The sequence below is a fragment of the Alosa alosa genome, chromosome 22 (assembly GCF_017589495.1).
Source record: "Alosa alosa isolate M-15738 ecotype Scorff River chromosome 22, AALO_Geno_1.1, whole genome shotgun sequence".
NCBI classification, from domain to species: domain Eukaryota; kingdom Metazoa; phylum Chordata; class Actinopteri; order Clupeiformes; family Clupeidae; genus Alosa; species Alosa alosa.
In genome coordinates this window covers 3,469,988-3,485,244 of record NC_063210.1, presented here as the reverse complement: position 1 = coordinate 3,485,244, position 15,257 = coordinate 3,469,988, and the positions used below count along the sequence as shown (strand labels likewise).

General features: G+C 42.4%; 1 protein-coding gene across 2 annotated transcripts in view; it reads left to right on the top strand.

The window, feature by feature from the left end:
* The first annotated feature begins 3,134 nt into the window (after window positions 1–3,134).
* Window positions 3,135–15,257, top strand: part of tcerg1l (transcription elongation regulator 1 like) — an 85,572-nt gene continuing 73,449 nt past the window's right edge. The window contains exons 1-5 of one of the 2 annotated variants that reach the window (XM_048234142.1): window positions 3,135–3,185; window positions 3,404–3,686; window positions 4,318–4,628; window positions 5,929–6,075; window positions 6,194–6,374. In XM_048234142.1, coding sequence (XP_048090099.1) covers window positions 4,359–4,628; window positions 5,929–6,075; window positions 6,194–6,374 — 598 coding nt within the window. In that variant the 5' untranslated portion in view covers window positions 3,135–3,185; window positions 3,404–3,686; window positions 4,318–4,358. Of the gene's footprint in view, window positions 3,186–3,388; window positions 3,687–4,317; window positions 4,629–5,928; window positions 6,076–6,193; window positions 6,375–15,257 lie in introns of both variants that reach the window. The other variant, XM_048234143.1, reaches the window with a different exon arrangement.

Genomic DNA, 15,257 nt, shown 5'->3' with positions numbered 1-15,257 from the left:
GAATGTGTGAGCATCTGTTCTGCTCCTTGATTCACTTAAGCGTTTACTACAATGGGGGCCGGGTACACTCTTTTCTATGGAAGCCCATAAAAAACGCCTGAGGACATTCAGGTCTAGGCTGAGGTAAGTTTACGGCCACACTGTACACAATTTAAAACGGGATGCACCCAAAGGAGTTCATACGATTTCACGGCACATTTTTAGAGGGTGCCCTTGGGAGTACTCTTAGCATCACTTATCTCGGCACAAGAGTCTATCAACGGGGAGTGCGGCTCGTTTCATGTGCAATGTTGTCAACATAAACTAGTTTCTTCTCAAGGAGAGGGTTCAGATCAAGCCATCTTGACCTGATTTGGAGTCTGTGAGTCTATAATAATGTCTTCAGTGTCAGTCCATTAGTACAAAGGAGAAAGATAGGATTTTCTCAGCTGAGAGTGGGCAAGCGTGATTGACACAGTGTGCTGAAAATCATTTGAATTGAATTAGGATTGCTTATTTGGTTTAGTGTTGGAGTGGAGGGTGCCAGACTACTTGTCAAGAGCAGGCTTGCTGTGCCAAACAGGTTCTCCCAGAGGGTAGCAGTGGAAAGCTCCGATCAGCTCATTCTCCTGAACTGCTGCTGAACCACCTGTACCTTATTTTTCAAAGGGAAACATAGAATATGGCATAGCAGGCTCCTAGTGTACACATCAGAGAGACAGATGAACATGGACAAAAAAAAAGATTCTCCATACAGATGAATTTCCTGAGTGAGTGAGTGTTTTTAACACTCACTTTTGTTAGTTATGAAAATAGTTTGGGAAATTAATGGTATGACAAACCATTACTTTATTTCATAATGTCCCTGGTCAGTGAAAAAGAGGGCAAAAGCCACCTGCAACAATCCAATATGACATGTTCATTAAGCTTCTAACCAATTATTCTTGAAAGTGGCCCAACATAAAAGAATAATTACTCCTACGACAATGAATGCCATTTCCAGAGAGTGAAAATTATGGGTTTGGGCAGAATTATGGGTTGTACTAAAAAAATTGATGGGCAAACACTATTTCCCTGAGTGGCATTTAATGTAGAAACAATTAATCTGCTATCATTTATCCAAACAGAAAGGTGCCATGCTCTTAGATTAGACACTACTGCATCTGCATGTGGGATTTGGCAGGAGGCCAGCATTTTAATTAAGATTGCACAAAACAGAGAATCATAACACTATTACCTTCTAAGGTCATCAAAGGTTAAAAATGACAATCATTTGGTTCTCATCAGATAACCCTTCATGGTGTCCTACTTGAGAAATGTTGGATTATTGGCAGGCCCATCTCAACATTGCTAAAATGGATGATTATTGTATTAAAATACCTTGTTACAGGATCCTTCTGTGTGATCAAGTAAAGCAGATCTGATCTTACACTACTGTTCAAAGCATCTCTGACACAGACAACGATGCATTTGCTCTTTACCATGTTGTTACTTCATGAGACGGCAACCAAACATAAGGAAGATTTGTTAAATTTCAACTGACAGCCTTCTAACCTGTTTCCATTTTATACACTTTTTTATTAAATAGTTGCATATTTTATTTGGATCACTCATTGTAATGTATAAAGTTATACTACTTTCTACTACCACTAGAACTAATTGCTGAATTTTACATGTAACAACTTGAAGGTGCAATGTCAATAGAACTACCAACTGGAAGGCTGGAATAAATAATAGTGGCTCTACTTAGCAACCACGCTTCATGCTTTTAGCATTTGACTCCGTATTCCCAATTATGTTGAGGTGAAAAGGGGTGTTTTCAGCTTCCACTTCAGCCAATCGGGGGAGCCTATCTAGCAGGAAAACATTCTTTAATTACAATTCCAGATCCATTTTAAAGGCCACCGCCATAGCAGAGCCTGGGGAATAATGTTGAATAGTCAGGGAGACCAAATCCAGAAATATTAAATATCTGACTTCAGGGGATAATTCAACTCCCATGCAATTTCATTTTCACATGCCACAAATGTGTTATCTCTGTGAAGTGATTTGGTAGACGAACATCAGAACTATTCATAAACCTCACAAGTGTTGGGTATAAACAGCTCTGTAAAAGAAAAAAAAAAATGAATCAATGTGCAGGCACCTGCAGTTATTTGGAAGTAAAAGAAAATAAACTGGTTTAGTTACATGATGTTATTAAAAATTGGATATGCTCAAAATAATTAATATAAAATAAGCTCTTCTACTGTAGACAAATTTATAGTTAGTGACAAGCTTACTGGAAATATTGGGTGCTTCAGTCAGACTAATGCAGACACTTAGCTGAAAAACATGGTGTTGTGTAGGCTACAGGGTCTGACCGTGTTTTGTTTTCAAAAGAACAATAAGTTATTTAATGGTTAGCTTTACTTTAGTAAAACTTTGTTGTGTTAAACAAATGCATCTTATAAGAAGAAGAAGAAAAAGATCAGTTGGGCAATCTTGTGTTGCTAAAAGAAGCATATCCACTCAACAAGTATACGCATATACATATGAACCTTGATGTATAGATAAACATATACTGTACATATGAACCTTGATGCCCGATAGCTGTGGATATAGTTATTATTCACCTGTGCTCAGGCTGGGATAAATATAATCCCACATCATTTACAGACTTGTCTACCTCTGAAGGTTTTTCAGAAAAGGTTTAGTGTGGGGAAATAGTAATTATTAATATCCTGTGATGTCTCATGTGGTGAACAACACTGATATCTCAGGCATACTGTAGCCTTCATTGTCAAAGTAAGAAGTTCGCCCCTTCCCCCTAGTGGCAAATATTAAAAAAATATTGTTTAACCAAATAACATGCACGTTTTACTTTTAAGGACAATGCATGGAATCCATTCACACAAATATTTCATTCAAGTTTGACAGTCAAAACTATGACCCAAATGTATTGCTGTATTTCATCTAGGATGCATTCAAAGGCAAGTAGTACTGTCACGTAATTTTCTGAAGTTTACACTAAAGGCATTTCACTCTTAGGTAGGCTAAAGCAAAAATGTTCCTGCTCTCTCAGTTCACAGTGAGTAGGGCCCCTGACGCACCAGTGCACTGGTTAGTCACGCACGCGTGGCGTAACAGTTATGCACTAACGCCGAGCTCAAGCCATCCAGACCAGCAGCAGTGGCACGGGCACGTGAGATTGCGCTCCTGTGCAGGTAGGGGCACTTGCATACCTCCTTTAACATCATTCAAAATCACCAAGACAGTGAAGAAGTTTTTATGTTGTTCTTTCGGTACGAAGAAGTGTTAATGAGGTGACAGGCAGAATCTACCGCATTTGTCACTAACGTTTGCTTTACTGGGTGGTGTTATACATCTGGGAGGAGGCTGTAACATAGCGCAAGATAATCTGTGACAGTCTACATATTTGCAGGATTTCCACTGAGATCCACTCACAAACGGCAGACTTGGGAGGAAACGACAGCTGCGTTGACGTTTTTCCATCGGAGACGTGTGTCCATGTACGGTGCGCTTTTTCTCAGCATACCAGTTCAGAACAATTTCAGAACATTTGTATCGCATCATTGTTGAAATCACTCTTGGATATTGCTACGAACTGTAGCCATCACTATTCTCATTTGGAATCAGGAATACACTTGCCTACAATGGATAACTAAAGATCGGTGACATATAAGGTGCTCATCAATAATATTTGGGTAAGTTTTACTGAGACAGCGTTTTAATTACATCCAGAATTAGGTTGTTTTCCTCGTGGAGCACATGCTTTTGCGGGTTGCAGTATCTTAAATGTGTTTTCAACTTAAAAAATGGACCAAGAGAGCCGGTTATCAGCGTGTTTTGACAGCAAGCATATGCTGCAGAGCAGAGGAGAATGAGCCGGGTTTATTTATTAATTTGATATTGATGCCAAATATTTTGGAGCAGATAGCCTATTCGTAAATTTCCGTGAACATTCTGTTCAAATTAAGCACTTATACAAAAATGAAATTTAAAAATAAAATGAGATTTTTAGTACACAAAATGAAAGTAGTTTAGTTCAGCATTTTAATATTAAAGACTTACACTATATTGCAGAATAGCCTGTCTAGCGCGATTTTATACGATATGCAGACATTTAATAATATGCAGTTCAGATTTTTACATAAGATTGCCTCTTTTGCACAAAATGAATCTCTATATATGCTAGCAGAGTTGTTTTACTTATGTCCGTTTTCCCTCTGCTGTTTTCAACACGTGGAATACCATGAAGATATGTGTGGGCATATCTCCCACGTAGTCCGATCTGCTTTTTGATGTATCTCCCATTCTCCCTCAACTCCCATTAAGGACACGGACACAGAGGACTCCGTCGGGTGTAGGATGTAGGGATGATCCCTGTTCCGCGCTTAAAGGGTCAGTCGCAGCTGTGGCAGATGAATGCAGAGCCGCCTCCTTGGGTATGGATGATCCCCAGCGGCTCGGGACTGTGCCGGGTGGGTGCCGCTGTTCCCGCGCCCCTCTTGCTCTCCGCTCGCCCACCTCCGCTGCTGCATGGGCTCTCTAGCTGGCAGCTGTCCTGTGATCCGCTCATTCCTTTGATACGAATACCCCCAACGACAGAGCCAGCCATCCATCAGTTCCCACTTCAAAATGTCCAGGTATTGCTACTGCCTTATGAAAATGTTACCTATAGCCGACAAAGTTTGTCATCATCTTTAAAGTTATCTACAACATGTGTATCATATCAAATCACGATAAACATTCTCATCCGTAGGCTACATTAGATTACAGACAAATCTGCTGCCCAAGTGTTTAGTAGTAGCCTACTTTATTCAATAAGGATGCTACAAATTTCATAGCAATGTTATTAATCGAATAATGCTGAAATGACGCTCAGAATAACGCAATTATAGTGCATATTTAATTCGGTGGATGTGGAGATTGGAATGTGTTAACAGATTGCCTGCCATGCCCCCTGTCCTAATCTTGACTTTGTGTCTTGCACTGAGGGCACATTGGTGCGGAGAACAGAGGACTAGGGCCCGGTTTGAGGATAGATTTGTATGCACTGTGTGCCTTGCAGTGTCTTCCGAGGTCCACAAGAGGTGCTTTTTTTTTTAGCTCCAAGAGCTGAGAAGCACAATTTCCATGCGAGCACCAGGGCATGCAAAAGGGGCTTGATCAGGACTTCTCAGGCATATTGATAATGATGTAGACCTTGACTTTTCATTGCACTAAGCAACATTTACAGGCCCAGGATTTACGCGATTGTGAGGGTGGGAGGATCGCTTAAGCAGTAGGGAAAATGAAGGGCGATGATGCAGCACTTGTGTTTAAAGATATATATATATTTTTTAATCTCAAAAGTTTCCCCCCCGAGTTTTCTGATAGATTTTTAATGTGGCAGCGGCATGACTCAGTAAGCAGAGCGAGGATCTCTTGAGTGAGTGTTTTTATTCCAAGCTTTTTGAAATAGACCAGATACGTTGCCATCATCACAATTTTTTGAACATCAGTCGCAGCCTACTGGTAAATGCTACTAGTGAAACGGATCACTCTGTCAAACTGATCACTCTAGTCAAACTGATTCAGAACAGTTTCAACCCAATGAGATCGTTTTACTTCAGATGTTTTTTTCCCTAGGCATTGTCTTTTTCTTGCACAGATACAGCTTGTGGTATTTTATTACTTTGGTGTGAGATGTTTCTCCTTTGACATGTGGCATGTGTTCTCACATTTTAATTTACTGACACAATTTCAGTCTAAGAAGGATGATGCAATGAATAAGCTCCCATGTGGAAAATAAACACACAAACAAATGCAATTGTCTGGAAAGGTCCTAAAAGTGCCTGATTTGTGAAAGTTGCCTGAAGCACAATTGACATTATCAACATATGAACAAGTAACCCATGTGTATCATTCCATCATTTCCCTTGTGTTATTTGTGTGACATTACAGTTTGATCTACCGTCAAGGCCCCATGTTCTTGGATTCCAGCCATCCGCAAGTGTGGAGCTGGTACCCGTGTTCCCCCGCGTGTACCGAACGGTGCTCCCCCCACATTTTAGGAAGGGCTGGGTTGAGAAGAGGCTCCCGGAGTATAAGGTGAGCAAGCCATCTCAGCACGGCAGCAGATCTTATCAGAGGTGAGCAGTATTGCTCGTGTCTTGTGTGGCGTTTTCTGAGGCATGAGCGACCTGTACATGTCGTCTTGCTGTTGCAGGTGTACCTGAACAACACCCTCGCTCTGGAGACCACCTGGCTTGGTCCCGAAGAAATAGGAATTTTCCAGAGGCAAGAGAAACCACTGCTGGTGACAAATCAAATGGCAATGAGCATATCTAGGCCAGCTTCTGCCTCCAGGAATTTCCACACTCTGCTGGTGTCACCACGCCGCATATCAGGTTTGTGTGGAAATGTATTACCTGCACTCTCTTTACTGGCCTGACCATCGTGCTGACAACATTTATAAGGTGTTTTTCAGCATGGTTGATTTCAGTTCCAGCTGATTTGATTATTTATTTGTGTGTTTTATGTTGCTGCTGAGTTTAATCTTTCTTTTCACTCAGTGTCGGTGGTGAAGAGATAATGTCAGTAGACTGTTTACAGTCTCATGTAAACCATAAGAATTGCTGAACCATCTGTATGTGTGTTGTGTGGGAGTTTAGATAGGGAAAGTTCGGCTGGACTGAATTAAATGTTGATGGAACAGGGCCAAAGACTGAGCTGTTGAAGTGCTGTTTATTGCAATGTGTCTGGAGCAAGGGTCAGAAGCATTTGCATACTTACAGAGTAGGTCATTATTATAACACAGTGATGTGCAGGATAATACCAACAGACAGGAAATGTCCATGATATACAAAGATTTTTTTTCTTGAGAAAGCGGAGATTTTAATATGTCCTAAGATCATGTATACGCACTCTAACATATATGGAAATACACCATTTGCTGATTGTAGGACGTCTGTTGTCAAGGAGGACTTTTTGCTTTTCACTCTTTGCATTGTCCTAGCTGTGGCAATGTGTGAATATGTGTGCGTTATTGTCCAATATATATATATATATATATATATATATATATATATATATATATATATATATATATATATATATATATATTGAGGTTTGTACACAGCTCACACCAAGAGGTGAAATAGGAATTCTTTCTTAGCCATAGGTCAAGGGCAGACTGACTGAAAGACTTTGATTTGTTTGCTCTTTGGCTTGCACCAACAGCCAACAGTTGGTCCATACAATGGTGTACCTTTAGTTGAAATGACTATGGATAATACTTTACTTAGTGTGTTATGGCTGGCTTTTGTACAAAGCCTGAGAAAAATGTTGTATCATTCAGACTTTGTAGCCATTATATTTAGTTGATGTTTTGGCCAGAAGATAATTTCACCCAGGTGAAGAGTAGCTCATTCCTTGAGTCAAAAACCTTGCTAACTTGACGAGAAACATTATGCCTTACAGTGTGCTGGTAAACCACATGGATTGTGCTAAAGTGATGCCCAGGGCCAAAAACACATTCTCATGCAGCCATGTCAGGGCACATTAGCCTCTCCCTGAAACACTGAAACACTTCCCCTGTTAAGACTTCGGCGCTGAAAGCCTGGGGGCAGGTCCGTGCAGCGGAAGGGAGGCCAGACAGAAGGGGTGGGCATGTAATGCAGTCCTGGTCGTAATTAAGCAATCAATTACTTGTCGGCGTGATTGAGCGTTTGTCTGAGTGCGGTGTGGCCCACTTCACATGCCGCGGGGGAGGATCTGTCTGCGTAATGGCCGCATGTGTCTGGCGGGCCGTCCACTGACCGCTCTCAGGTTCCCGCTCCTGTCCTGGTCACTTCAGCATCCACTGAGTCCCTGTCGAAAGGGCTGGTCAGCAAGGACATGGCTCCTGATTGTATCTCCTACATAGACCTCTCCAGAATAAGCCCCGCCTCCGTAACTTCCGTATCCATCCAACTTCCTGGCGTCGATTGTCTATGGGAAATAACATGGCGTTTCGAAATATCATACCCGGTAAAACATCTGTAGGTAGCGAGTAGAAAAAGCTGGTGGGCAGATTGGCCTACACTTCTGCCATCTAGTTTCAACTGGATTTTTGATTGTCGGTGCCGTTTTAAGTAGTATACTATAGACTATACTACTTAAATGGCACGAAAAAATCAAAAAATCCAGTGGAAACTAGATGGCAGAAGTGTGTAGGCCAATCTGCCCAGCAGCTTTTCTACTTTGTCACCTACAGAGTTTGACAGGTACGATCTTTCAAAACGCCATGTTATTTCCCATAGACATTTGACGACCGAAGGTTGGATGGATACGGAAGTTAGGAGGCGGGACTTATTCTGAAGAGGTCTATGGACAACCATGGCTGCATCCTCAGCTGTATGTCTTTGGGATCATTATAGGCCCAGCTGAACAGTAATCAGTCTCCCTTGCCAGAGCTCATTCATCTACGTTGAAGCTCGACACAGTTGTCTCTGCCCTTCTGTTAGTAGAACTTCAGTGGCTTTACAGATGGATGTGATGTTGTGAGGTAATTGTTGTGTAAGCTTCTGATGTGTTTGTGATTGATGTAGCCCCCCCGCCCCCACCCCTCAGGCTTGTTTACTGTTAGAAGTAAGCCTAGGTAAATAGTGTGCCTGCTGTGCACAGGAAAATAGGTGCACATTCAAATTAAGTCATTACAGTGAGGGTCCTAATAATGGCAGCAGCCTGGTCTCATTGAAGTGTGCACTCAATGGAGAATCATGTATTTTTAAACGAGAGACGTATTACTCCCTCTGACAGTCATCTGTACTAAACGACCAGCAGAGCTTAGGAAGCATTCACACCCTGGCAGGATGGCTAGCCGAGATGGGGGTTCTGATGATCACGAGTGCATTACGCATGGGAAGGGAGTACAAAAGTTATGGCAAGTAAGGCATAATGTAAAGCGTGTAAAAGTAGCAATGAACGTTTCATGCACATCATTCCAAGTCCATATTCTTGTCCATGTATCTGGGCATCAGCCATCTGGAGCAGGAGCAGGAGCAGAGTCGCGTGGGCACAAACGCAGTGGAAGCTCAAGGTAGTTGTGCACTCGTGCCAATGAGGATTTACTGAGATGAGCGGAGTGGCCAGACTTTGCATGCCTGCGTTAATATTTCATCAAATGGAAATGTATGTTTTGCTCACTGATTCACAACATGCAGACATACCAAAACACACAGAGCAGTTTGTTGCCTGTCTATCATGGAAATAGAAAACCACGCAAGCATTTTGAAGACATGCTCTGTCGGAGCATTTCCTATTTCAAACCTGTATTTTCTGTTCCTGGGCATACAAACATGTCATATTCCAGAGTTTCAGCTACTGCATAACATAGGAAATGCAACTAACTGTAACTTTCCTCTCTGGGAATGGTGTTTGCATTAGAGTCACGCAGAAAAAGGTAATCCTGACTGATTCAAGCTTGAATGATCAGAATATTGTTATTTTAGAGGAGCAAGTAGGTCTAAGTCTTTCCTGTCGTTAATGGTATGAATCCTATTACAGATGTGTTTTTCCTTGCAAATATGTTCTGTGCAAGATGCAGCAGAGAATTTGGAAATTATAGTTCATGCCTTTCTACAGGCTGTCTTCTGTTTAGATGTTAAGACATCTCAGTACTCAGTTGAATGTAAAATTTCCACTGCCGTAAGGCAGAAACAATGTGGCTATCGTCATTGCTGTTGTCATTGCATGTGTGTTTTTTATATGCCAAACACCCCAGAACAGAACTACAAGAAAATGGTATCTTCAAATAATATCTTTAATATGCTGATAATATTACTGAAAAGAAAATCTATCAAAACCAATACCAGTTCTCTTACTTGATATTCTTCTCATAATTATTCAAATTATGTATTTAGCTCATCACTCTCATTTGGAAGTTTTTGAACTGCAATTGCTAAGGTGACCTCCTTATAGTCTTTAGGGGAACACACATTGATCCTGCTTTTGCACCAATGACTCCATCAGTTGAATGCAGAGGACATAACCATAAATTCCTGCGATATATCACACTGAATGAAACAGGTTCAGTCACTGCCTTTTCTGGTGGTGCCATCAATCTGCCATTTAATGAACAATTCTGTAAACAAATGTCTGAGTCTGGGCAGATTGAGTGGTCATTTCCAGCTCTGATAGGCCATTTTCTTTCAAGGCTACTTTCTCTCAAGGGCTGCTCATCTGAGTTTGGCTGTGTTTTAACCCATTCGTGCTGGATGCTGCACGACGCAACATTCTATCTCTATCTCCGCAAGCATTGGTTGCTGGTTGCTGCGTGGCGCAGCATGCTTTTATTTCATGTTTCTAGGTGTGCAGAGGCTTAGATAGTAAGGTTTTGGTAGACGTTGACAATTCTTAGTATTTTTTCAGAAAACCCTCAGGAAATAAGGTTATTTAGTCTAGAATGCCATAGGATTCTATAGGCGTTTTTAGCAGGCATTTCAGGAGTAAATGGGTTAAAGTGCATGATCTCATCAGACATGCAGTAGTGGCTTTTACAAGCAAAAACATCCCAAGCATGTGTTATGCTCACAACATGCGTGACCTTGCTAGTGTGAGATGTTCTATGTTTATCTGGAGTACTTTGAGGTTATATTCAGATCCATTGCCAGCTGATATGCGTGATTGTCCCAACTATTCTATGCATGAGGAGCATGCCTTTCTAACACAATATGCAAACAACAACAATCAAACCCTATTGTATAATTTAAATAGAGCATCCTGCCTAAAAGAAAATTCTATGAATAGCAGTATAATGGAATACATTATTTATGGCACTGTGAATTTGCTGTTTGTTTTGCCTCTCCCTCCAACAAAATCAAGAAGACTTTCAGTGGCACTAGGTCCAGCCCAAGGTTGTGGCCATACACTATTGAAACATTTTGACCTCAGGTTACTATGCTGGAAAACCTCATACAAAGGTCTAGGCATTTAATTAAAAAGACAAAGGTCTAGGCATGTTGGTCTTGAATCGTTAGATGTTTCCATGAAAGGCTATCTTTCTCAGTTTTCTCTTCCTATTAATGCCTTAAAAACAATCAAAGTGTTAAAGTTGTACCCCAACCTTGTGCCGTTAAAAACTCAAAAAATAGAACTGCCCTCTAAAAGGCCAATTACCATAGATGACTGCCCTCTAGAACTGCCCCTAAACTCATATTTCTCATCTCACTGCGTTTGCAACCTCTGGTTATTGACGGAGCCTAATGAAATGTGAAAAGTCACTCTGAACCCTTTGTCATGAAATTGCAGGTGCTGGAAAATTGAGATGAAAGTTGATTGGTCGATTTGGGATGAGGCAGTGAAGCGTTGTGCAGGAATGCCGCAGCATTGCTCTTCAAGAAGGCTTAGGAGACTCCAAGGGACCATCAGCAGGAGTGAGCTCCTGAACGCTCTCTCGTGGAGGCTGTTCATGCTCCATTTTTCTCACCGAGAAAACTCAATATCCAAAATGAGAACAAAATATGAGAAAAGATTGACTTTATTGTGGCTAAAAGAATTCAGTAAATTGATCCAGTCTTGAGGAGACATGGGGGAGGTAGACACACAGACGGTTGGCGAGATAGACACACATTTTGACTCCAGGAACATACTGTAGGTGAAAAGTGACACCTTAAAAAGTGGGGTATCTGTGTGTTGCACAACACAATGCAACATCATCAATGCAGCCTTTTATTCTGTCTTCACAACAGCACAGTCATAAATATTTCTGTTTACTTTGGCTGATCTGAGAGCGTTCAGCAGAGCGTGTCACCCCTGAAGTGATTTGCCACATCTCATCCAGACTATTGCCTCACATATGGTTAAACATCAGTTCAAACAGAATTTGTTTCCGAATCAGCAGAAAGAAACAGTTAATTAGACGGCAGCTGACTTTGAAGCCCATTGTGTGTACTAATTGATCGGAACCGGGGTGCTTGCCCTTCAGAGGAAAAGTCATATTTCCTTCAGCCGGAGCAGTGGGCTAAGCGGTGCAGTATGGCCTCCATCTGATGAGCCGCGAGCAGGCAGTGCAATCTGCTCCTTCAGTGAGGTGGTGCATCTTCTCCCCTGCCACCCTGGCCCCCACCCTTCCTTGTCAGGCCAGGCTCTTAGCTCTCTCATAGATTAGTGTGGGAAAGCACATCCAGGAATAGGTTGAGCTGATCCATTTTTTCAGAGAAAACAAAGGCCCTCGGCATTATTATCAGGGCTTTGTTTAGCAAAAACATATTTCATTACTAGTCAAGATGGGGGTTGCAGGAGTACATTAGAATATAAAGGCTCTGTGAGAATAAAGATGAAATAAACACAAAGATTTTTTCCCACAGGCCATAAGAAAGCATAGGTTAAGTTGCCAGTTCATTATAGAGGCTATGCAGGGGGGACCTGAGCACTGGAACAGCACTGGGGTAGTCTCAGGGCTACGCTGATGGATGGAGTACGTGGAGGGAGGGAGAGAGGGAGAGGGAGAGAGAGAGAGAGATTCAGTGTGTGCTCTAGCCTGCTGTTTCAGGACCACAGACATAATGGACAGCTCCCCGGCGTCTCAGGCTTCTTCCAGCACTGCTTATTGTCAGCATTAGAGAGGGCAGAACATCATCAGCAGAAATACCACAAAGAGAAGAGAGCACCAGGAATAACATGGAGTGTCCTCGCATCTTCTGTGTGCAAACTTTATGGTTGTCTGTATGTGAGGGCAGCTTCTATTGAAATATCAGACAGAATCTCAGTTTAAGAAGCTAATGAAGACTTATTTTCCTGGGTTTGCCTGAGACAGGACTGGACATTTAAGTGCTGGGGAGCGGTAATTGCCACCCCAGAGAGAGACAGAGAGAGAGAGAGAGAGAGAGAGAGAGAGAGAGAGAGAGAGAGAGAGAGAGGTGAGAGAGGGACAGAGTAGGTGTCTAGTTTCTCTGCCAGAGTAATTTAGAAGGCACAGACACTGATGCTGTTTGCTTTTTTCTTTCTTCTGTGCTTCACTCAGGCAGCACAGATCACGAGACAGAAGAAAGTAGCCCTGAAAGTGAAAAAGAAATAGGTAAATAACGGAGTAAATAAGTACACTCAAAAGACAGTATTCCCAGTGACGTTTTAAGATTTGCTTTGTTCACCTTAAGATCTGCCTGGCTGTCTTGTTCATGTTTTCTTTCGGGGTGAGCCACTATCAGATACATAAGTCACAATTCTCATCTCAGGAGCTGCCCACTGAGGGCTTTGTCCAAATAATGGGGTGTCAGGCTGCTTGTCACGCATCTTCAGCATCCACCCGTGGCATGTCCTGTGGTTAGGTGTTAAACTGAAGTTGTTCTGCTTTAATTTTTCATCGCTCAGGAGGTGGTGAGCGGTTGCAGTCACCTTTTTTTTTTTTTTTTTTTTTTCATCCCGAGTCCCTAGTCCCAGTTGTGCCTTCATGTGACAGGAGGACTTCTCCCCCATCTCTTACTTGTCTTTTTAAAAACATCTGTCTTTGCAGTCACTCTGCAGTGGCTTTGGAGCGGCGCTGTATGAGTTATCCCTGGTGGCCTCATTTTAGTGGCACACTCTTGCATGCTAACCACACTCCCTCAGATCTTCCCACTCGCCCCCATTAGATAAAGTGCTGCTGGTTCTGGGGGGGGTTGTGTGCGGGGTTAGTGTGGGGAAGCTGCATTGTGATTCTAATTGTTTTAGGATGTCACCACCACTCTCTCTCTCTCTTTTATCTATCTCTCTCGCTCTCCCTTTTTCTTTCTATCCTTTTGCTTTCTTTCTTTGTCACTTTCTCCCTGACTACGTCGTTTGCCTTTTCCTCTGGCTATGTCAGGCATGCGGGGGAATGGTTGTGATGTGGGGCACATTCTGAGATCTGCCCATTTTGCAGAGGGTTTATGTTGCCAATCGGCATTATCAAAAGTGTATCCTTAGGATTTGATTATTTTATAGGGATGATAGAATCCACACATACAGATGCAGCACTTCTGCTACAAGCTATGTGAAAATATGCTTGTCAAACAAACCTTTGTTCCAGGCTGGAAATGTTCAAAGTCTGTTTTATTCCAGTGAGAATGTAGCAAACACAGCACTTCTGTTGTGAGTTCTACACCAGCTACATACCTTCTCTAACTCCACCTATGTCTAATGTCTCAGTGTACTGCTGTAACCTGCAATAAGGGATGATCACAGCAGACATGTCTCCTGCTGCATCCACACACTCTCCAGTGTAATCCACATAGGAAATGGTTTGTACAGCTTCATTCATATGCTCTTGTGAGGGGCCTTTGTTTGGCACATTTGCTTACAGGGATCCCCATTTGTTGAGTCTTGATCATAGTCCCATCCCTGGCTCCTGCAGTAAAGCTCTGTGATAGATGACTTCAGTCTAATAGACCCATCATTGAACTGAGGCAGGGAGGATAAATTCTATGAAAGCATTGTTGACAGCTATTTAATTGGGAAACAAAAGGGAGGGAACACAGCACTGAGCAGAGAAAAAAGCAAAACAAAATGAAAATGAAATAAGCTAAATATTAGCACTTGGAGGATGAAAGAGCAGTTCTGTTTTACACGACTCTCATGTTGACTTTAGCCACTTTCATTTTGGGCTGTCGTCATTGGCGGGCCATGGAAGCTAAAAAAGGCTCTTTTCACATCAGATGTAGGAGTGGTTTCCTCGTCTGTTTGATATGCAGGTGCTTGCCGGGCTGCTAGCTCACCAACTACTGACTCATTATGCCTTTTCTCTTTTTTTGTGTGCGGTGCCATCCGCACCCGTTGCCAAGTTCTGCCTCTCCTCCTTATCAGAAGCTTTGGCTCCTGTCGGTAAAAGCCTCCTCATTACCGTCCCCTATTACAGGCGTCCACTCCATCAGAGGGACAAGCTGGGGGGGGGGATATAGAGGGGTGGTGGCTGTGTGTGTGTGTGGGGGGGTGCTGTCAGGCTTAATTGGTACTCAAGAGTTTGGGTTTTAAAAGCATTTGCTGCAGCTGTGGACTGATGTCATTACACACTCTTCCCCTTAGAGGCTGGCGCCTGCTCAGTCAATCATCTATGCACCCCAGTCGCAATCCTGAAAGTCATCACCAGTTAGTGTTGAAACAACCCACTGTACAGCTGCATGTAGCTAGAGTGCAGCCGTGATTACATTTAAATGGCGATGTTTATTGATTCCGGTGTCAAAGCAGTTGGGTATGCCTGGAGAGAAATTAAACAGTGATAATGTCCACGGCCATAGAACTCTCCTTTAGAACGCTCCTCTTGTTTGAACACATTATCTCTGTTAATGACTGCACCA